At 40.7% G+C, this 23,778-nt stretch overlaps 1 protein-coding gene across 7 annotated transcripts in view; it reads right to left on the bottom strand.

Annotated features, from left to right (window-relative positions):
- DOCK5 (dedicator of cytokinesis 5) overlaps positions 1-23,778 on the bottom strand; it is a 182,342-nt gene that overhangs the window by 68,970 nt on the left and 89,594 nt on the right. For all 7 annotated transcript variants that reach the window (XM_073232694.1, XM_073232692.1, XM_073232693.1 and 4 more), the window contains 9 exons: positions 20,488-20,630; positions 18,159-18,284; positions 13,570-13,694; positions 12,044-12,142; positions 10,672-10,744; positions 8,333-8,436; positions 7,150-7,333; positions 1,751-1,848; positions 643-732 (listed from right to left, as the gene is read on the bottom strand). In XM_073232694.1, the coding sequence (XP_073088795.1) occupies positions 643-732; positions 1,751-1,848; positions 7,150-7,333; positions 8,333-8,436; positions 10,672-10,744; positions 12,044-12,142; positions 13,570-13,694; positions 18,159-18,284; positions 20,488-20,630 (1,042 nt within the window). The remainder of the gene's footprint in view (positions 1-642; positions 733-1,750; positions 1,849-7,149; positions 7,334-8,332; positions 8,437-10,671; positions 10,745-12,043; positions 12,143-13,569; positions 13,695-18,158; positions 18,285-20,487; positions 20,631-23,778) is intronic.

The raw sequence follows: 23,778 nt of genomic DNA, 5'->3' as shown, positions 1-23,778 counted from the left end.
ATCCAGGTAGAATTCTGCACTGAACTTGAACTCCCAATGATGGGACAAGGATGCTTGGGGTGGAGGTGTCAGCTCCCTTCACTCCACGGCCCCTCTAGCCTTCCCAGATTCTGACAGCACCTCTCCTTATCTCGGCTTCCCATTCTTGGGATGAGCTGTATGTTGAAGTACTTGGCATGACAAATTTAATTGTCTCTTGGGTGTGTACTGTACATAATGACGCTGAGATTCATCTCTCACTTGTGAATTCAGTCCCCCTTGCACAAACACACACTATATACATACACAACAACCAAACACAACTGTCTACTAATGGAATCTCCTGGCTTATGACCAGGCATACCTTAATTTAAAGAGAGTTGAAGTGATTCCTGACTTCTAATGTGATAAAACCTCTTATTTTCCCCAATGAGGGTGAGAAAGCATATCGAAAAATGCAAGCTAAGAGGGGAAGTAAAGGCCTTGGATTTAAGTCAATTGTTTCTAAGTTTGCTTCTAGGAATTTAGCCTAAAGACATAATCAGTGAGATTATAAACATAAAATGTTTATGCAGAAGGATATTCACAATTACTTATAACCATGAAATATCAAAAACTACATGGTTGTGAGAATAAATACGAGTTTTATGTTTAACCGCTTACCAGTGCATCAAACACAAGGAAGTCATACGTTTCGTTATCTGACATTTCCATCATTATGGTAAAAAGTGCATCTAGTGTATCTTGCAAAAACTGAAGGTAAGAAAAACAGAGAGGTTATATGGTTCTTCCTGTTAAGTTACACATTGCAAAAATTTGGGGATAATTAGGCTTCAATAGAAGAGGTTTAAAAAATTTTTTTAAATTTATTTTCTTAAAAATTGTCTCATTTTCCTCAAGGGAGGAATAATCTAAGACAGGCACAGTCGCAGGGGGGCCATCAGGTGAGAAATTGGGGATCAACAGAGGTGAGGCTTAGAACCTCACCCCCCACCCCCCACCCCCCGTTTTGAGAGAAATCTGCATCCGTGGATGTTTTGCTGCCCTTGTCTAGCTTGGATTAATACTTAGTCCATAGGCACACACCTGATCATCTACATTTGCCCTCTTACAGCACTAAACTATGTTTTCTACCTTTATCTTGCATCTACCTATCACTTCAGCATTTTATTAAAAATAATAAAAATAATAATAATAATAAGGGAGAAATGTGGGATTCACATATAAATCAAGTATAAAAATCAAACAAATAATCATATTTGACCTGATTGTTTATAGTTCATAATGCGTGATCAAAACTGAAAGTTTCTGTGATGACTGCCCCTTGCACTGTTCACCATGTAAGAACTTATTCACTATGTAAGAACTTGTTCACCATGTAAGAACTTGTTCATTATGCTTCACAAGATTGGAGACTATTGAGAATTAGGCTCGGGGTGGATTATTGATTATGCACTGAGTCCCCTATACAGAATTTTATTGTTGTTAACAACCATTTAATCAATAAATATGAGAGATGCCCTCTAAAAAAAAAATCAAACGAAAAAAATAAATAATGCAGATAACTGTTCAATCACTATGTTGTACACTTGAAACAATTATATATTGTATATCAACTAGTCTTCAATAAAAATTGTTCTCAAATAAAAAAAATTGGCTCATTTGCTTCCCCACATAGATTAATAAGCTTTATATTTACAATGATAGGTTTAATTTAAGACATTGACTAATGACAGTGACTATGTTTCTGACTATGAGTATATAAACGTACCTTAACGATCTCTCCTCCATCCACCTCCATTAACTTCTTTAGGTTGTGTTTGATGTTCTGGGAGTTTGAACGCCAATTTAACAAACCCAACAGGTCAACTAGGAAGAACGATCACAAACCATAAACATTAGACCCTGATTAGAAGGAGCACCGCACATTTCAGGACATGCCTACACAACTTCCTAGGAAAGATAATTGCTCTTAAGGGTGGCTAATATCTTCTATATTCTTTTAATTTACTGTCTCCTATCTAAACCAGAAAAAGCCTTGTCTTCTGCTTTCACTCATCAGAGAAAAAAACTAACCACTAATGTACAAGAAGCTAAAATGATACCTGAAGAGAACTCACATTTCTCAAATAATGAAATCACAGCCATACACACGAAACTGAGGAACACGCTTAAGTAACTTCCTACCTTTAATTTGCCGCATTGTTTAATGCTTTCCTTGCTGGTGTGTGCCTCAGTGGGTGCAAAGGAGAGGGACCATATATACATGTATTAATCCATTTAAACACTGCAGCCACAATGTAGAATAGATTTTGCTTTTTCCCTTTTCGAGATGAGGAAGATGAGGCTTTGCAAAATTATTTGCCTTAGGTCACACGACTGCCAGGGAGCAGTATGAATGGAATTTAATTACAGATTTATTTCATTCCAGAGAACCATGTCCTTAGTTCTTCAAAGAAATAAACAGACAAGCAAATCAGATAGGTTGCTATTTCAGAGGAAGGTGATTCATGGCCCTTTAGGTAAGTCTGGGACAAAAATCTTGAGGTGTTTTTGGGTTTAAATGCAGATTTTTGGATCTTTAAGCCTCTTACAGCTTTAATGAATGGTGAGCTACTAAAAGTGTCACAGGGAAATAGAACAGGCATCCGGACTGTTAAAATTTTAGGATTTTGTTTAGTATACCACATTACTGTTTATATGTACAGAGTGTGACCCAGTAAAAGCAGCAGTAATCAATGGACTTATATAAATATATGTAAGTAGTTGAAAATATATACTGCTCATTAGAATAGTCAATTTGGTTCAAAAATATGTTTTATTGGCTTGCATAGTATTTAGTCCCCTGGGAAGCCTCCGAAACCCAGTGCCTGGAGACTTTCTCCTGCCAACAGACTAAGTCCCAACACCACCACAGAAGGCAGTGCACCACCCCGGTGGCCCCCTGCCCGCCTCACTGCCCGCCATTCTCTTTTACCCCTCATCAGTCAGACTTCCCTCTGTTTGAAGTGCCCCGAAACATTATCACACTATGTATTTGGTAAGCTGCTACTTATATTTCAAGACCCTTCTCAAGATTTATTCCTTCTGGGAAGACTTAACCAATCATTCTCTGCTATCTATATTCCTTTCTACAGATATATATACATGTACATACACACTAACACATAGAACATACATACACACACATATCATGTATATATATGTACGTACACATCACATATATATTATAATGAATAATAAAGACACACTTGGTATCTCTTTGGCTCATAGATTTGAGCCACTTGAGGTCAGGAACCTTCTTCATTCATTCTTATATCCCATCATAGTGCCAGGCAGCTAGTAGGTATTCAATATGTGTTTGATGAAAGAAAGGATGGATGGAAAGGGAGCCAGTAGCCCTAAGGAAGCTAGCATGTGCTCAATCCATTCATTCATTAAGTACTGGCACTGAGCTGGGCCTATCCACTCGGCACTGTCCACTGCTGTCTGCCCACCTCCTGTCTCTGCCAGAGGCTTGCCAATGGTACCACTCCACTGGTTACCTCACTCCACTTGCTGATGCCTGAAGAAAAGGCACTTAGATACTTCATCATGGGTGAAGCAGCCCCCAGCAGCTTTAAGCAACTGCAAGAACCCATCAGTCAACCTAGAGGTTTATTCCCTAGAGATATCTGCATGCCCATCACTGCTTATACTAGAAATATATTTGGCATCTGGTGAATCCTAAGATATTAGGGCTAGAAAGGTGGTGGAAAAGTGTTACAGAGAAGCCCTAGGCTTACTGTGTTCCCCAGGTTCATGCAGGTTGATACACAGAGCCCTAGTTAACTTCTTTTCACTGTTGCATACTATATCTCCCACCGTATGGATGTACCACCACCTGTTTATCCACTCTACTGTCAACAAACATTTTCTTTTTGCTATCACAAACAATTCTATGAAAATTCTCATATCTTTTGACATCCAGTTGCAGCAACATGACTGGGGGTACAGAAATGGAGTGGAATTTTGGGATCATCAGAAATGACCACCTATAACCATATTAGATATTATCCAAATGTTATCCAAAGTCATCATCCCAGTTTATGTTCCCATCTGAAGTAGGTAAGAATCCAGGATACTCTGAATGACAGTCCCCAAATTCAGGCTAGTGATTACCCTAGGGAGAGGATTAGAAACCGTAACATTTAAAAAAGAAAAGAAAGACAAGGGAAAAAGCTACCCTTTGCACCAGTAAATGCCCTCACAGAGCTGATGCTTTACTAATGTTCCTCGGCTTCTTTCTCAGGATAAATTGGTTCTTTATAACTTTCACCAAATTAGAAGACAGCAAATACACGAGCAACCCACATCTATGACCGGCCCCTCTCTCTGACCCTCAGCACCCTTCCCATGCCCGGCTTCTCCCCACCCCTGCAAGTGCTGATGGCACACCCCTCCTCTCTGGCCCAGATGTCTGCCTCTTTAACCTTCTTGGGGACAAGACATTATTTAAGATTGTTTTTGGTATGTTAAGATGAGTTTTTTTGAGACCTAAACACTAGGACTGGGGATGGCAGCGAAGCAGAGCCCAGTTCCGTCTGATGGCCTTTCTGGGAGAGGGGATTGGTGCTTGTCTGCGCTGCTGCGTGAGCATCGCCAGACACACTGAACTACTGAGCACTTGAAATGACATGCGTGCACCCAAGGACCTGAACCCATCACTCTCTTTGACTTTAATTAACTTCGATTTCACAAGCTCCATGAGGCTCGTGGCTGCCATCGTGGGAGAGCACCCGTTCACAACGTTTGGAAGGTGGGGGATGGAGATGTCAGCAAGCCAGGCGTTTGAACTGAGTACTGCTGCCCGTCAATAAGCTTCCTTGACTTTTGACCAGGGGATAAAACATGATTTAATACCATGGTTACCTCTAACACTATGATTATTAGTGTCTATTAATCTGGAAATTGCTTTTGCTTTGCCTTGTAAGATAATTTTATATACTTTTATCACTGCTGTCCTTGAACTCTAGTCACTACAAAGGATAATCTGCTAGATATTTGATAAACGGTGTGCCTTTTGACTTTCCTTTAATTATCTCAGCAGTACATTAATGCCCTATACTGCCTACTGCCACACTTAAAAAGAAAAACATTTTAACATTTCAGTTTCAAATTTGTAAAACATCGAAACGAAAAGAATAGAGAAAATAAGACCTGTTCAAGCTTCTGGAGTGATTCCTTTAAGTCTTTTTCTGCACCCATTAATGGTGGTGATGATAATAATAACAGCTGATACTTTCATAGTGTGTGCGACAGGCCAACTACTATGCTTTTTTTACTTGTCCTTATTTTAATTTACTTCATTCTGCTCCATTCTAGTTTATTTAATAATAAGAGTACTTCATCTACTTGAACAGTACTTCAATTCTGCTTCATTCAGTAATAATAGTTTTATTATTTAAAGGATGAAGTATTCTTCCATTTTAAAGATGAAGAAGCCGAGTCACAGCGAGATCAAGGGACTTGCCTGAGATTAAACAGCTAGTAAGTGTTGAAGCTGGGATTTGAACTCAGGCAACAGGCTCCAAACTGTTCTCATATATTTAAACAAAACCGGAATCATACTCTGCATAGTGTTAAAAATTTCCAATGTCTTTGATTATGTTTTGAAATATATCTGGTAGCTGAATACATTTCATCATTTAATTACACTGTATAATTTGAACTGACCCCAACTATTGGATATTTGGGTTGTTTCCACTATTCCCCTATCAGGAATAATAGGGATAAAGTATTGGGTCAAAGGGTCTGAACCCATTTAAAACCTTTGCTATACCTTCTGAATCACCTTCATAAATACTATACCATTTAACTTCAGTTTATTACATTTACTTTTTCCCTAACAAGGGTTATGTCACTAATATAATGATGTCATGTCTTCTATGATGCTCTCAATGGCTGAATTTTTCTTTCTTAATTAATACACTGTCTTTGCATTTTAGGTTCACAGAAAAATCAAGCAGAAAGGATAGAATGCCTATACACCCTTTCACTGCTCCCTGAACGCCCCATTATCTTGCATTCCTATAACACATTTGTTACAAATGATGACCCAATATTGACACAGTTTATTAACTGAAGTCCATAGCATTAAGGTTCACTATGTGTGGGTTTTGACAAATATATAATGATACTGAATCCTTTATAGTATCATATAAATACAGTGTTTCTGCCCTGAAAATCCTGTGTTCTGCCTACTTATCCCTCCCTCTCTCCCCAAGCCCTTTGCAACCACAGATCTTTGGATCGCCTCCACAGCTTTGCCTTTTATCTGGCTTAATTTCACTTTTGATGTTACCAGCTCTAAATTTCACTCCATTGAGTCTAGCCACTTGTCCAAGTTGAAATACTACCCATATTCTCTATCCAACCATGATTCACCAGAACAAACAATACTGACCCCTTCCAAAGATCAACCAACGTCTGGTCTTTGAGTACCTTGGATCTGAGCCCCTGCTGTACCCCTCACCCAACGCTTCTAAGAGCCCTCAGGGCCTCATCCTCTACACAGCACAGACGCTATACACTATCGAAGGCAAGTCCTCTGAGCAGCTAATCCTTGGTTCAGTAAGTTCAGGAGGCCTCCTTACACATGACAGAGGCCAAATGGGTAAGAAGCTGTCAAAGCTATCAAGTACCATGATATATACAAGAGAAGTTAGAATTGAAAGCAGAGATTTCAAGGAGGAACAAAATGAAGCCCCCTTTAACTAACTAAGCTGATTTTATGGAAAATCCCCGACTGCTTGGGGAGAAAAATGGGAAGAAGGGACTCGAACAGGAAGCCTCTTGCTCTTTGCAGTGCCTGATTGAGCAGGACACTGATTACATTTCTCTGCCAGCATCCTCCCCCTTCTGACCAACATCTCTTGTCACGTATATGATGTAGGACCATTATTAGAGTTCTTTGCATCCTTAAAGGAAAGAAATATGAGACTTTTTCATTTTTTGTAGCATCTGTTCATGAATACATTGGTAGGTCTTAAAAAACACCAAAATGCTTTTCATCCTGTTCGAAAGACAGACAACCAAGCCTCAGAAGGTGCGTTAGCTATCCAACGTGCACAAGGAGCCCAGGAGGACCCAGCAGACAACCCATCCCGTGTCACTGCAGCCACCGCCTACCGTTCTGGGTGAGCTTTGTGGAGCAAATGAGAGTGGCAATCTGAAAGCTGTCTTTTGTGCTATCCTTGCTTGGGGTAAAGCTGGCCAGGGTTTTAGATGCTTGGAGTTCTTTTTCTTCCATCTCTCCCTTGGTTCCAGGCAGGGTCAGGTAGAATTTAGCATCTTCCATTTTCCTGTTGTCACCCTGCGAAGGAAGCATGTTAGGAACCCCAGAGTACGGGCCCAAATCTCTTAACACAAAATTAGAAATGGTTTCTCTCATGAGCACAGTGCCTTTCCGAGGATGAGAAATGAGGTTTTACCAAACTATACTTAGACCCATTCCAACTCTAAGACATTGCAATACCTCTCCAGAGTTTGAACCCAGAAATAATTTCAATGTGAAATGAATGAAAATGGAATCAGTTGTGAACTAGAAAGTGAGAATATCCGAGGTCTCTGACACACAGAAATAAAAATCTTAAAGAGTGAAGTTTGGATTTTAGTTTCTTGAACCTGTAAATGCTCACAGTTAAACTTCATTGGGTTGACTGGGTTCATTGGGAAGAAATAGCTTGCGATACCTTCTTATACTACTTATGAATTCAGGAAAACTAACATCAGGTAAGTGCAACTCAAAAAAGCCACCGACTCCAGGATATTGTTGGATAAATGCAATTTTTAGCCTCTATTTTCTACTCTAAAATCTCAGTAGGAGCAGTAACTTAACGGCAGTTAGAGGGAAGAATGAGGACAAAACTGTTAGGGAAGGAACTAGGCTCCATAGCAGAGAAATGGTACCTGGCTCACGGTGATACGAAACCACATCCTACCACCCCCACCACACTCTAACCAGGCCCCACAGTGCGACCAGCTATGTTCCTCACAGGATGATGTGAGAGTAGGGGCAGTAGGGGAACCCTTGGCTATTCACCGTCATGAATGTCTTTAGCAGGAGACGGAGAGCTGCTCTTTAGAAGACTGAATAATGATGCAACTCACTCTTCCAGAAAGCGGGTGGGAGACCCTGCGGCTGGTGTGACCACAGGACTCTGGGCTTTTAGACTTTAAGGGGCAAACGTATAGCTTGGATAAAAGTTTCTCATGTTTACGCACATACATCTGAAAGGAGCCTTAAGAACCCATTTCAGAGGGAGTAAATACTTCCTCAGCAATTTTCTGAGCTTTGTTCTGTCAGCACCACCTTATAAACCACCAGATCATGCCTCCCATCCTGCAGAGTGGTGCCATCCGGGTTCATCAGCTTCACAAAGGCCACCCCAAATGCTCGCTCCGATTTATCTCTGGCTGAAAAGAAGAAATACATGTCTGAGCAGGGCAGAAAGACACCAGAAGTGCCAGCCAGCAGATGGTGACTGATTTCCTGTTACCATCAACTCAGGTCAGTGAGCTACAGTATGCCATTCCTATTATGCATGTCCCAGGCTCCTCAAAGGAAATACTTCTCTTCCTACATCTGCAAATGAATGGGACCAGTTATCCAAATCAGTCATGTAAATGAGAAAAGTGAGTGTTGACACCAACTCCACCCCATGTCAACCCCATGCACTGAGTGCCTTGGGCTCCCTGCCTTTCTCTCCATCCTTTCTGTTCCTACCCACGTCTGGCTACCCTCACTTCTTCCCTGTCTTCCTACAAGATCTTCGTGACCCGTCTCTTGGTGTCCAGTCCTTTTCCAGCCTTCAGCCAGAGTGAGATTCTGCAGATCAAACCTAATAAGCTCAACGACCTTGCTCCAAAGCCCCTTCCTGAGCTACCACATTTATCTTAGGACAGACTCGGTGGAGCACTTATTCCAAGGCGTGTGTTATCAACTAAGATCTCTACTTTTCTTTTCCTTGCAAGATACTAGCCCAGGTGCCAAGAGAAGTGGGCATGTGCTCCCTGCAGCATTTGGGGAGGAGGGTCCAGGCTCCCAAGGAAGCAGGGCTGCTCCCCTCCTGGGCTCCAAGGCCCGGCCTCTGAGCTCACTGCATCCCTTATTTGGATGTTGTCGGCTGGGGTAACTTGTGGCCTCTTCTAACCACGGGCACAGCTCTCAGGTCTGCTCTGACTCGTGTGTCCCCAGCTGAACCGAGCAGTAATCCATAGTGTGATGGTACGATAATTTGTCCGTTCTCTGGCTGACAGCCATTTGGGCTATGTCCAGTTTGGGGGTGTTATGATTAAAGCTATTATGAACATACAACAAACGACAGCCATCACCACCACCACCACCACCACCCACCAAACGGCCTTTAATGGCTCCTCCCTGACATGCTTCAAAAGAATCTTTATCCTTCATGATCATGTCCCAGCCCGCCTGGACTCTTAGTGCCAAGGTGTCTTACCTGTCCAAGCCGGCACTTACGAACCCTGTGACCTTGGGCAAGTATCTCATCTCTCTATGCCTGTTTCTTTCGTATAAATGTAGAAGACAGTAGTGTCTACCTTATGAGATACTGTGGATAGTGAACAAGATATGTATAAATAGAGCTTCACTTAGTGTCTGGCACAAACTAAAGGATCAGTAAATGTTAAGTTTAACATTAAGCAGAACCACATGAAATTGCTGATATTTGACTATCTGACAGAGGCCTAAAAAAACAGCAATTTTATTTAGTCTAGTATCATGATTACCCCACTGCTTCTACTGAGCCCTAGTGAGTTCATTTTATGGTTTTCCAAGACATTTCTCCACCGTCACCCTTTGCTGGGCTAACTTCTGTTCACCTTCAAGTCTCAGCTAGGATGCTGGATGTTGCATGCATAAACCCCACATGGGGTTAAGTGCTGTGTTACATGCTCTCTTACAACACTGCTGCTGTAGCACCTACCACCCTGTTCTGAACTTAACTGCCTGTTTTCTTGCTCATCTTCCTAGCCAGACCACAGAGATTCTTCAGAGCAGTGGCCGTGTTCTATTTGCTGTCATGTACCCAGGGCCTGGCCTGCAATCTGGTAGGTAGACGCTGTTCAGTAAATTCACTTTGGAATGAAGGACTGCATTTTTATGCAACATTGAATGAGAACAAGACACTAGAAATTTTGTGGTCAATCTGAAAAGAATCCATTTTCCCCTCTGTTCACATTTTAAAGCAGTTATTTCATGAACTGTGATCAAGTGAAATAGTTCATGAAAAAAAAAAACTGGGGGAGACAACAGATTGAATAGTTTCCTTGCTGCCTGACTTCTCAGCAACATGGCAACATACACTGTGAATGTCCAGGAGGAAGATATAATATACAGCATTTCCTATTCCCATTTGACTGCGAAGCCCTTTTGGTCACAGAGCAACTATTAGTATCTCATGGAACCTTAGTACTTACAGAACACATTTTGGGGAAATTCTGCTATAGAATGACAAATACAGATCTTAAGAGGCCCATATAAACACATTTTTCTGATTTCCTTAGTACCAGTGAATCCTGAAATGATAACTCTCTATAGTTTCCAATTACCTTGTTCTGCAGACCCCAAAAGCTCTGTCAAGCAAAAGTATTTGCTTAATGGAAATATATTATAGACCATCTAATACTTACATTCCTGAGACGATCTATGCCGGAAGGTAAATCTTATATGGCAGCGAGTAACCTCTTCAATAGCAATGGATACCTGCATCATAATAAGGCACGAGAAGTTTGCTTAGATACATATAGACATAGTACTTTGCACTCATAGCCTGTTTTACATAATTAGGCTAATTTTTAATATCTTATCACAGCTCTAATTCCTATGGAGATCTGGTGCAAGGTTTCTAAAGGAGATTCAGCTGTTTTCAAAACCAAAAGTACCTCAAGAGAAGACCATCTTTGTTCTTTATCACAGATTCTGAGAATGGAGGCATTACAGCTTTCTACACTTTCTGAAGTAGGAAAAAGGGAATTCTTCAGAGGGAAAAGGTCAGTATTTTGAGGTCTATATAGATTGCAAGGTATACAGTGATATGGAATAATTAGGGTTTATAACAGAAAGAAAAGATAAATACTGGGGACAAGGAAGCTTTTTGCTCCTTACATATATAGAGAAGATGGGGAAATCAGAGGCATGGGACAAAAAAAAGGGAATTTGTGGCAAACAGTTCAATAAATTATGGCATGATTACATGATGGAATGTTATGTAAGTATCTCAAAATACATTTCTGAAGAACTTTTAATGCCTCGCTATAAGTAGTTCTAAAAAGCACAATATAAATCGGGATAAACAGCATAGTTCAAAACATATGAAGTATACAAAAGTGTTGAAAATGGTTATTTCTGAAATGAAATACTAGTGTACATTTTTTTGAGTTTTTGATGAAGAGCTCACAAGACTTTCACCATCACAAAGAGCTGCGAGGGCCTGGGACTCAGAGAGGCTCCAGTTTAGGCTCTGCACTCGGCAGCTGTCAGATCTTGGGAAGTCACCGAACGTCTTTGAGTCTCAGTCCCCTATTCAGCAAGGGCATTACAATGCTGATGGTTTGAGCTGCAGGACTATGCAGAGGCCCACGAGAGATGGCTGATCTCAAAAGCACTTTGGAAATTGTAACACTCGAATTTAAACTGGAAAGAGGCCCAGACCACTTGGCTTGAGGCCAGGAAGAAAAAGATGTTAGGCAACTGCTCGCAGAGTGTGAAAATTTCCATTTGGGTCTGGACCATTTGGCAGCCCTGTTACATCATTTCCAACCAAAAGCCTCTCTCTATTCAAATTTCTACATGTTTATGAATGAGAATGTTACTTAAGAATTCTGAATTTATTGAAGACAAGCACTGATGCAGAATCATGATTATCAATTCATTTCTTACTGTGCACCATAAGCAACCTATCTAAAACTTCAGGATAAAGTAGGAATGATTTGTGGGTAAAAGAAGGTAGGACTCTAAGTGAGGTTGAATATATGAGAGAGGTTACAGATGGCAGGTTCTTACCTTGACAGTCTCATACCAACAGGGCTGCTTGACCTGGTAGTAGACTACTGATTTGTACTCTGAAATGCCTTCGTAGCCAGCCCCAGGATGAATTGCTTTCTTTGGATGGAAAGAAAAAATTAGCAGGGGAAAATTCTATCCAGAAAAATGACTATTCCACACACCACGCGTGAGCCCCTGCCCTCCGCGTGGCCATCACGTACCTTGCACTGGCACACGCACACTGATCACATTTGGCGGGTGAGGAGCAGAGAACAGTGAGAGTCCACCACTTTATTTGAGGGTCTAAGTGTACAAATGTGGGAGTCGCTAAAGGTCCCCCACCATCTTAAACTTGTCTTGGCTGCGATTTTCATTCTCCCTCCGTCCCAGCCATGCCTTCTCCTGTTTCCATTTCTTTTTCAGGCAAGGGTGATGGGAACTACGGCAGGTGGGCAGATGCGCTGCTGTGAGGGCCTCTCTACACTCTGCTTTAAGGACCTAGTGTCCTGGTACAACATGTTCATTAAAACTGAGGGCGGTGCCTTTTCCTGGTCATGAGCCCCTTAGTTCACCAGCACCAGGCCTCGATAGGGGCACTTTCAAGCTAGTTAGCAAAGCTGTGAACTGATGGACCGGGCGAAGATGTGTGCTTGAACTCATGGGCTGTACCAAGAGCAGACAAACCACTCCCACACCGCAGCCCTCTCACTGCCCCTCTAAGACAGCATGACTTGACTTAGCCAACTGTTTCTTCAAAGGATTATAAATCCTTCAAGGACTATAATATCCATGGGGAAGCCACAGGATTTGTGCTTCACTGTGCCCTTGAGTGTCTCCACACAGGGCACTCCGTGAGTCCAAGCTTGATTCTTGAGCCCCCAAGCAGGGTAAGTATGGCTCACACAAGAGGAGCCAGATTCCAGCTGAGACTAGGAAAGCCCCCTGCCTCCGCTTCTCTCTCATGCACAAAGCGAGCCTTACTTCTCTGAATGGACAGAATCTGCCACAGCTGGAGGAACTGCAGGCGGAAAGTCAGGATGCCTGGAGCCAGCCCTAGCTGCACCACTGACTTCCGTGTTTCCCTGAGAATGTAACAGCCTTTTTGCTACAATTAAAACTGAAGACCGATGGTAACTGACTGCTAACCAAGAGCCCTCCAGCTTAAGTGCTCTCCCTCGGGCACGTGTCCTTCGGTTCTGCTGACCCAGTCAACAGAGGAAATGTGCCATCAATGCCACTTCGCTCAAGCCCCAGGGGAACTTACCAGGCTTGAAAGGGGCTCAGAAACTTGGAAACGATAAGGAACCTACAAAATTATGAGTGGCTTGAGCTCCCTCTTTGCACAAGAGAAATAAGGAAAGTAAGAGTCTGAATGGGTTTATTAGTGAAACTAGTAATTGCTAATCACAAACTGAACAGGTTTCATATTTTGCCCTTATGGGAAACCAAGTGTTCGCGAATGCACAGAACGTCTGACCAGACGTTGCTCAGCCCCGCCCAGCGGCGCGCACCACAGCAGCAGCCCTCCCGGGGACCCCGCACACCTCCAGGAGCCTGCCCTCCTCGTCGTACGCGGACACGGTCACCTCCACGTTCTTCGGCGTCTTCTTTTTGCCTTTGTCAAACTCCCCGTGGATCAGGGTAACATAAATATCATTCCGGACATCTCCTGCAACATGACAACCCGTACGGTGAGTGGTGCTCAGAAAAGTCATTTTTAATTCTCAGGATGTCGTAAGATATAAAATGTAAGTGAAACATGAATTGCTCTGACTTTACAGTGAACTATTCACTGGGCAGAAGCTTTTACACGCCTGATTCTCTTTGGCTTATGTCACTACCTTTCCACACATACCAAAGTGTCTTTGAGGTGTAATTAAAAAAACAAACTCTTTTCATTGGTAAACCTTTGTTCTATTAATTAATAGTTGCTAAGAATTAAGTACACAATATATTTTATTCCATTATAGTGGCAGATTTTTTTTCCAATGATGCCTGGGAGAGTGAGATATTTTAACACATCTCAAACAATGAAGGCTAACGTTTACTGAGTACCTACTGTGTGCTAGGCACTGTTCAAAATGACATATGCAATAACATAGTTAATCTATATAACAACTTGATGAGATAGATACTATTTTTGGAAGCCTGTAAAATACTTTAATTTAAATTAGCTTAATTATTTTGACCAACCAATGTCAGAATAGTTTCTGTTCATCTTGTTTTTGGTTAACCAGCACAAAATCTTAAAAATTAGTTAATTAGTAAATGTAGAACCCCCACAGGAAAGAAAAAATTTAAATGTCATTGAGTTATATAAAGGAGAGTTGGCATGAATCAAAGGCATGCCAGTTCCTAGAAGGGGATACTCAGTATTATAAAAAGGACTCCAAAATCTGTACTAACTGCCTCCCAGTGTAAAAAATAATAGCACTGTAAGAAAACAGGGGTGTACTTCAGAGTACTTATCATTTTCCTCACTCACCCCCTCTGAAAGAAATTAAGACATTACCCAGGATTGGTGAGGGTGAAGATAAGGGGGCTAATTCACACATTACAGTTTGAAATTTAAATTAACATCCTCTTTGTCAATGGAGAAGTTGACAATCTACGTCAAAAGCCTTAGCTGACAAGGCAACTTCACTGTTAATATTGGTTCCAAAGCATTAAAAATGTGAGTAGCCATTTATCTATAAGGATAGTCACTGTGGTGTGTATGAAAGTACAAGTTGGAAACAGCCTCAATTTCCAACCACACACAGTTGGTTGAATAAATTATGGTACAGTCAGACGAGATAATACACATTTATTCATTTGAAAAACAGACTGAGCAACTCCTTTGTCCCCAGCACTGGGCCGGGTGCTTGGGAGACAAATGGGAGCCACGCACCAGCCTCGTTCTCACAGAGCTCACAGTCTAGTGGAGAGAGAAGAATTGCCAGATAATCACAGGATGAAATGCACCACCACAAATGAAGGGAAAGGCCAGGCTCTGTGAAAGCTTCACACTAAATCCCAACCTTGTCTGCAAGGAATTGTTCCTCTGAGCTGATAATGGAGGGATGAGAGTAAGAGGGAGAGAGAGAAGCAGGTGCAAAGGCCCAGGGGTAGCAGACAGATGACTAGTCTTCACAGGGAGGGGGAATCTGGTGTGAGATGGCTATAGAGATTAGACAAAAGACAAGTCTCCCTGAGGCTTACAGGCCAAGTTAAGATTTGTGTCTTCATCCTAAATAAAAAACAGAAGTCACTGAAGTGTTTTCAGCAAAGAAGGAGTGGGACGCAATCAGGTGGCTTTCATAAAAGATCATTCATCCTACAGTGTGGAGAAGAGAACATGAGCTAAGTAAGAAAGAGCAGAAACAGAGCAACCAGATCAGAAGCTCTGGCAGCTGTCCAGGGAATTGGCGATGGTGGCTACAACGCGGGTAGTAGCCATGGAGATGGAGAGAAGGGGACAGATTTGAGAGGCCCTCAAAGGTAGAACTGGCAGGTCTTAACCACTAATTTCCTATGAGGTGTAAGGGAAAGGGAGGTGTCAAAGGTGACTTTCGGGCTTCTTGTTTGTGCTGCTGGATGAAGGTGCCATTCTCAGGTAAACACAAGAGAAGAGCCGGGTCTTGATGAACAGCATCACAAGTTCCAGATGGGGATGCTGAGTAAGACTTAATCAATGAACCACAGGAGATGAGGGATCCTGTCATGGGTGGGAACAGCACTTATGAAAATCCTAAGGCAGGAGGTAGCAGGACCTGTGGTGTGGAGTTCCAGGAGGTGTCTTGGGCCTAGATATAGGGATTTGGAAGCAACTAACACAAGAAGAAAATGAGTGGATGAGATCACCAAGAGAGGATACAGATGGGAAGGAAAGGGGGCCTGTATAGACAGACTCGTCCCCCTCCTCATATGTTGAAGTCCCAACTCCTAGTACCTCCAAGCTCACTGTATTTGGAGAAAGGCTCTTTGAAGAGATCATGTGATCAAGGGGAACTGAAGTCATGTGGTGGGGCCCTAATCCAATCTGAGTGGTGTTCTCATAAGAGATTACAATACAGACAATACACAGAGGGAGGGGTGACGTGAGGAGACAGGGAGGGTGCACCCCAACCACAGGGGCCTCAGGAGAGGCCAACCCTGTGGACACTTTAACCTCAGACTTCCCACCTCCAAACTGTGAGAACTACGCTTCTGTTGGGTAAGCTCCCCAGTCTGTGGTGTTTTGTTACAGCAGCTTCAGCAAACTAATACTGTGCATAAGGACCAGATAATGAGCAACTACAACTTTCAAAGGGGAGGAAGGTGCAAAGGGGTCCTAGAGAGACTCATGGAGAACGGGGAAAAGAGAAGAGCGTGGTGTCAGACGGTGAGGCAGGACATTTCAAGGAGGGAGAGACCAACAGCGTCACATGCTGCCGAGACCAGACGATCTTTGGTTACAAAATACTCGACTTAGCGACACTGCGATCTTTGGTGCCTCTAGTGGCAGCCATTCTGAACAGAATCGAGGGTGACTGGCAAGTGTGAAACAGATGGAGAACAGATGTAATGGCTTCTGAGAATATGGCTGTGAAGATGAAGACAGAATGTGAGCATCTTGGCTGGAGGGGAAGGTGGGGTAGAGCGAAGTCTAAGATGTACCTGAAGCCTCTTTAATGGTGAGGAGAAGGGGAGGGACTTGGGTCAAGATCTCTGTTTCTCCAACCTGGCCGATCACCAGCATCACCTGGGGAGCCCTGGTCTGACACTCTGAATCAGTCTCTGGAAAAATCTGGGAACCTGTACTTTAAAGTTTCCCAGGTGGTCCTGATGAGCTGTTCCAAAGCCTTTCGGAACCAGCATCCTGCATGACTTTTCAAGTCTGTGCCCTGGTATCCTAGGAACCAATCCTACTGGTTAGAAAGAATCTTTCCAGCCTGATGTCAAAGATAAATTCATTTTGTCCCCAAAAATAAACTCTTATTTTTTCAGATTTCTTTCTTGCTGTAACAATAAAACTGTCTTCAGTTGTAGGAATATTACTGAAGCTTGTTTTTTTAAAGAAGAAGACAAAATATTTTCCCATAATGTTGATGAACACGTATCAAGAGTGAAATGACTGGGAGGGATGAAATAAGCAGATGAACAGCTACTTTCTTTCATGTGAAGAGAAGAAAAACAATCTCCATTTCATAGCTCTTGTACTCATTCGTTCCGATATTCTTTGAATGCCTGCTCCATTCAAATAATGTGCACAGCAAGAGATTATTATTGCTCCTTAATTATCTAAAAGAGGAATATGATCTTGTATCACTTTAAAAGAACTCGATTTTTTCATACAGTAGATAATAGCTTGGTTTTCTAGAATTCTTCTAACATGTCAAAGATTATTTATATAGTCTATCTATAAAATATATAATAAATATGTAATGTATATATACATGTAATAATGTACATATTATATCTGTATATAATACATATACAGATACTATACATATATACAATATGTACACATATACAGAGTTCACTGAGGGAATGATTTCCTTTTATCACTGTAAATATTAAGAAATTAAATGGGTTACATCAGTGAATTCAAGATCACTGACATGTGGTGGCACTAAAGGTAAAACTGAAGTAAGAAACTGCAGAATGTTTGCATTCTTGTCACCACCAGTATGGGGAGAGCCAGGAGCACAGCCGGGGCCAAAGGAAGTGGAGCAGAGGCCCAGCTGAGCTGAGCTGAGCTGAGCTGAGCAGACACCTTGCTGGAGTTCCCAGCAAGCAACCCACAACTGGGGGTGGGTGACACAGACTGTCATCGTGAGAAAGGTACATGCAAATGAAGCACATTATTCTTGGGACAGAGGACCTGTGCCATCGATCATTAGCTTTGCTTAACGGATGTCTAGGGAAGTATTTCAGAGGGGCTTGTGCAGAACATAAAGAAAGAGAGAATAAACAGAAAACAGAGTTACACTTAAAGGCGGTATCTTGGGCTTGCACACTGGGTAGGTTTTTAAGGTACTCCTGATACCTCCAAATGCAAATAACTAAATCTTTGGGATCCATGTTGCTTCGACTGTCCTGTTAGAAGTAACTGCTGCATGGAAGGAAGTCCTAGCAGAGGCAGAACAGGTGAATCAAGCAAAACTTTTACCTGGAAGTATTATCTCAGGAAAGCCCATTTTTCGGGCAATTGCTGTTGACCTATCCACCAAGTGTGAAAAATTCTTCTGAACCTGCGTGAGGTCACCTGGCAATAGCTTCAAGGACACCCAAAGTCCTTTAAAAAAACAAAAGTAAACTTTTAGTTCTCTGTATGAACTATATCACAAACACACATAAAAGTGCTGATAAAAATAAATGCACTGCATTGTTGTAAATACTTCATTATAAGGATGTAAATTCTCCCCCAGTTAAATTATAATTTTAATGACACTCCCATATAATTCACAACAGGAGACATCAAATTACTTTAAGATCTGACAGATGGGTGAACAGATGTTTACTTTGGGGGAAAAAAATGAGTAAAGAGAGCTCCTATCAAATACCACAATGCTGTAAAGTTATATTAAGGTGTGATATTAGTAGTAGAAAAGGTATATAAACCAATGAAAATGAGGTTAAGCAATCTAATATGTAGCAATTTAATATACAGCAAAAGAGGCACAATGAATCATGAAAAAAGAAACAATTTCATAAATGTGCTAGGGTAATTTTCTTCCTACTTAGAACTGAATCCATTTAGTTTCTCACCTCAGATTTTTATTAAAATAAATTCCTACTAAAATAAAGAAGTAAATAGAAAAAAGACAGGAAATTAAAAGAAAAACTAAGTGTATATTAAATCTCTGAGAATGAACCATTTTTCTATGTAGAGTAATAAATGAACTCACAAAAGCAAGTTTTGAAATTCATAAAGAAGGAAAAATCATATTACAAAATGGTGAAATTCAGGAAATTATGAATTTATATTTATTAGAAAAAAAATATTAAGATCCTCATGCACAGGCATGAATAGACAATTCACAAGGAAATACAAGAAGTTTATAAATATTTGGCACACTGAAAATTGAAAACTATGTGTCCTAAACAAGACAGATCATCATTACATAAAGAGCTCATAAAAACTCATAAGGAAAATTCTAGAAAACTCATAAATACATATGAAAGCTAGATAATTCACCATGAAGTAGTTTTTAAGATGCCAGAGAACTATGGAAGTCTACTTTTTACCTTTCAAAAAATATTTTTTAAATATTAGTTTGCAAAGTGAGCAAGATGGTCATCAGTGGCACTGGCAGAAATCTAAGGAAAGCAACCTGGCAATATGTATATATACCCAGGTTTAAGCTTGTTCCCATCATTTACCCAGAAATCCTACTTGGAACATTCTTGGAGAGGAAAATATGGAAAAAGTTTCATGTATAAAGGTAGTCATGGCACTGTGACTTAAATGTATAATGGTGACAAATTAGAAAGCACTTAAGTGTTTCATGAGGGGTAATTTTCTTAAATCAAAGCAATGGAATATTATGCAGCCATAAAAATATCTATGCCAAGCATATATCTGAAAACTACTTGCTTTGCTAAGCAGCAAAAGAATAAATATTTTTTTCACTTTTGTTTAAAAAATATATTATATACACACAGCAATCTACTGTTGTGTAGATTTAGGATAAGGGCCTTCCACTCCTATAAATTATATCCTTTAGTTAGGAGTCCCAAAACAACAGAAAAATATTTAGTTATTTGTTTTCAGGTTCTTTATTGATTCCTCACATGCCTTTCCCACTTAGATAAGTGTGAAAACATGGCAACTAAATATGCAGAAAGTGATCTGTTTCCTGAGTGCCTGTACTTCAGAGGGCACAGTAATGAAAAAAAAGTGACCCAACCTTCAAAACTATCCAAAAATTGTCACCACCTTGGTATTTGAATTTTAAAATTTTCACTATATTTGCTTATTATTTGAATTTAAAATGCAGTTTCAATACGCAGAATTTCTCTTAGTTAAAACGACCAACACAGTGATATATGGAGGTACTAAAAACAACTAAAGCAGTTTTGCTGGATAGTCCATTACTTCATATTAATACATATTCATTTGTCCTACTTTGGTTTCCTTCTTTTCAATTTTAAGAAGTAAAAGGGATAAATGTATTCAGAGGGTGGAATGTAATATCTCCAAATTTCTTCTCCTTTGTGCATTTACCTAGAGTCAGCACTGGGACTGCAGGGTAGACAAAACTGATTCAATAATCATGGAATTAAAATTTGTTCCACAGAATTTACAAAATACAGCTGTGATCCAGTTCAGGGCTGGGTGCATTCTCAGGGCTCACTAGTACTAAAGGTGTTCACAAGAGGCTGGGGTGGGCCACCCCCGAGCAGGGTCAGTTTTGCACCAGCAGAAGGTAGTGAAAGGCCAGGAGTCCAAGGACTGCTCTCACTGCCCCGCCCTGCCCCGCCCCGGGGCTGTTTACCTTGTCCTTTGTGATTCACTTCCTTTGCTGCTATCACTTTATTCAAGACTGAAGTAAGTGGCTCGGTCTCCCCAATCACGTGGGACGTTATCAGGGGTGACATGATTAGCTGCCTCTGCCGGATATAGGTTTCCATTGCAATTCTGGGAAAGTCAGAAATGAGAGGTAAGCAGAGAGGAAGTCTGCGGCGCAGCCTCAGATAGTGGTGGGTCCAACGTGAACAATTTGGCAGTGTAAACACTAAACGTTACCAAAATAGAGGATTTTTCCTATCTTTCCTTCGTTTTTCCACTGGGTTTCTATTTAGACACCAAATTCATCTTGGCAATGACTTGGAACAAGGAGGAAAAACACCCGCCAAGAACAAACCGAACTGATGGCCAAATGTTAACTCAAACCAGAGCCAGAGCCCGGCTCAGAGCTCTGTGGGCGGGAGAGGCTGCTGAAATGGGGCTGCGCAAGGAGCGGAAGGCGCAGACCGCCTGGGGTCTGGTTTTCCCCCGACGGTGTGCCCCGCAAGTCTCCTGGGTTCCTCTCTCTAAGATGACCTGGATCACCACTGGCTTTTAATGTGCAGCGGGTGCTGAGGTCCCACGTGATGGCAAACTGTATTCAGGGTTCAAAGGCACCAGCAAACGAGCTTCGCTGGGATGGTCACATCAGGCCGAGGCTTGGACAGGGTGACCCCGGAACCCAGCGCAGCCCCACCCTGTTGACAGCAGCAACTCCATGGGGAACCGTGCATCAGCCCGGGGAGCCCCCGAGTCCCCGGGCTTCTCTGCCGTGGCTCTGCTCTGGCGCCCACTCCGCAGGCCGCTCTGCAGTGCGCAGCTCCGCATCCTGACCTTCGCGAGGAGGCTGCCCTGCAACACCTTACGGACAGGTGGGACTGCGGTGATCTAAGGTGGTGTTTCCGAGCGGCTCTCTCAGATGGGCTAACACAACACACACATCCAACCCTCCTACTGTAATACACTATAAGGCTTTGGAGGCCATAAATCTCAGGAGTAAAGACCAGAGGCAGTCTGCACTGGGAATACTTGGCAGTGGCTGTTGGCTGCACAGTGAGCCGTGATCAAATTAGGGCTGGGCTTCCCAGAGAGCGTGTTTATTTTACACTGGAGACAATCCCGGGCTCACTGCTTCCACACAGCCACTGGGCAAGAACGAGCTCAGAAATGAAGTTGGGAGGCACATGACTAAAAGAGGACACCCACCTCACCGGTGAAACAAACATACAGGAATACATCTGCAATAACCCTCACATCCAAAATGCTGCTCTTATTTTATATATATATATTTACAATTAACTATATATATATAAATTATATATAAATAATTCAGCTCTTATATATATTTTTATATTTATATACATTTATATGGACAGATTTATATATACACACAATTATTTACACATACTAGTATTTATATACACATATTTAGACACGCATTTATATATACACTATATAAATACTATTATATTGATATGCATATATTTCATATACCCTCACATTCATGAATACTTCTATTATATATATTATGTAATATTATGTATGTATATATAATAGGAATGGCATTCATGGATATGAAAGTTATTTATATTTGTCTTAAGTATATTTATGTTTTCATATTTTAATGTGTTCATATGTATTCTATATATATTACTTATGTATTCTATATATATTACTTATTAAGCATTTATTAATGTTTATATAAGATTAATATATTTAATATACTAACACATTTAATGTGAAATGATATATTTTAATGTTTATTATATTTAATGTATTTAATATACTTAAGTATATATATATATACTTATATTGGGAGTAGCATTCATGAATTTGAAAGTTATCTCATAATTCATTAGCACTAAGCTACATATAATATTTACCTCACCATATTCTTGGCAGGTAAGTATATAGGTAGTAGGATACAAAGTAAGTGCACAGTTAAAAAATTATTCACAGCTACCTCTGGATGAAGGAGGGAATTACTAATTAGCATGAACTATTTACACTTTAATATTTAGAAACTGGTCCAAGGGTGCTGGACTTTAAACTGAAAGAAGGATTCTTATAGTTTAAATAATATTACATATAATATATAGTTACTGTAGAAAAAATGAGAAAACAAAGTTAAACACAAGGGTAGAATCACCTTGAGTTACACCAAATACTAATCACTGTTGGGTGGGTGGGAAAAATAGGTGAAGGGGATAAAGAAGCACAAAAATCTCAGTTATAATATATCGGTCCCGGAGATGAAAGTGCAGCACAGAGAATATAGTCAGGAATTCTGTAACATCTTCCTATAGACAAATAGTAACTACACTAGTGGAGGCGAACATCTCATAATGTAGATAACTGTCAAATCACTATGTTGCACACTTGAAACAAACATAATATTGTTTGTATTTTCTATGTCCCACATTTTATTAACCACAAAGATTTTACTGCCAGGTAAAACACTATAAATATCAAGTTATTATTATTTTTTATTAAGTATCATCGATATACAATCTTAATACAGTGGTTTCAACATTCACCCATATTATTAAGTCCTCTCCCATTCCATTGCCGTCACTGTGTTATCAGCGTAGTAAGATGCTAGAGAGTCATTAATGGTCTTCTCTCTGCTGTGACCTACCTCTTGTGATTGCGAATTACAGTGCCCCTTAATCCCCTTCTCCCTCCCCACCCACCCTCTCCAACCCCTTCCCTTTGGTAACAGCTGGTCCCTTCTTGAAGTCTGCGAGTCTGCTGCTGTTTTGTTCCTTCTGTTTTGCTTTGTTTCTATACTCCACAAATTAGTGAGATCATTTGTTATTCGTCTTCTCTGCCTGCCTTATTTCACTGAGCTTAATACCCTCTATATCCACCCATGTTTCAAAAAAACCAGCATAATATTGTATATCAACTATACTTCAATTAGAAAGAAATAATCACTGTTAATTATACAGTATATTCTTAAAATATCTAAATGTTAAGGTTTTTAATGCACTGTAACAATTTATATTCCTATAAATTTTTTCCTTATACCCACCCAAACATTGGATATCATGTACATTTGTAAAATTTAGTCAAGCCAAAAACTAAACATCATTTTTATTTGCATTTTATTGATTCTCAATGGATTTATATATTTTTTTGTCTGTGTGTATATATGTTCCTTTTGCTGCCCTTATGGATTTCTATTAATTCTTTACATATTAAGAATATTAATTCTTTTTCATACACACTGAAAAGTTTTCATAAGTTTTATTCTACAGTAAGTTGTTTAAAATTTTTG

Source organism: Manis javanica, chromosome 3 (genome assembly GCF_040802235.1).
Source record: "Manis javanica isolate MJ-LG chromosome 3, MJ_LKY, whole genome shotgun sequence".
Lineage (NCBI taxonomy): Eukaryota > Metazoa > Chordata > Mammalia > Pholidota > Manidae > Manis > Manis javanica.
Note: the sequence above shows the minus strand (reverse complement) of the source record. Positions and strands in the feature narration are given on the sequence as shown.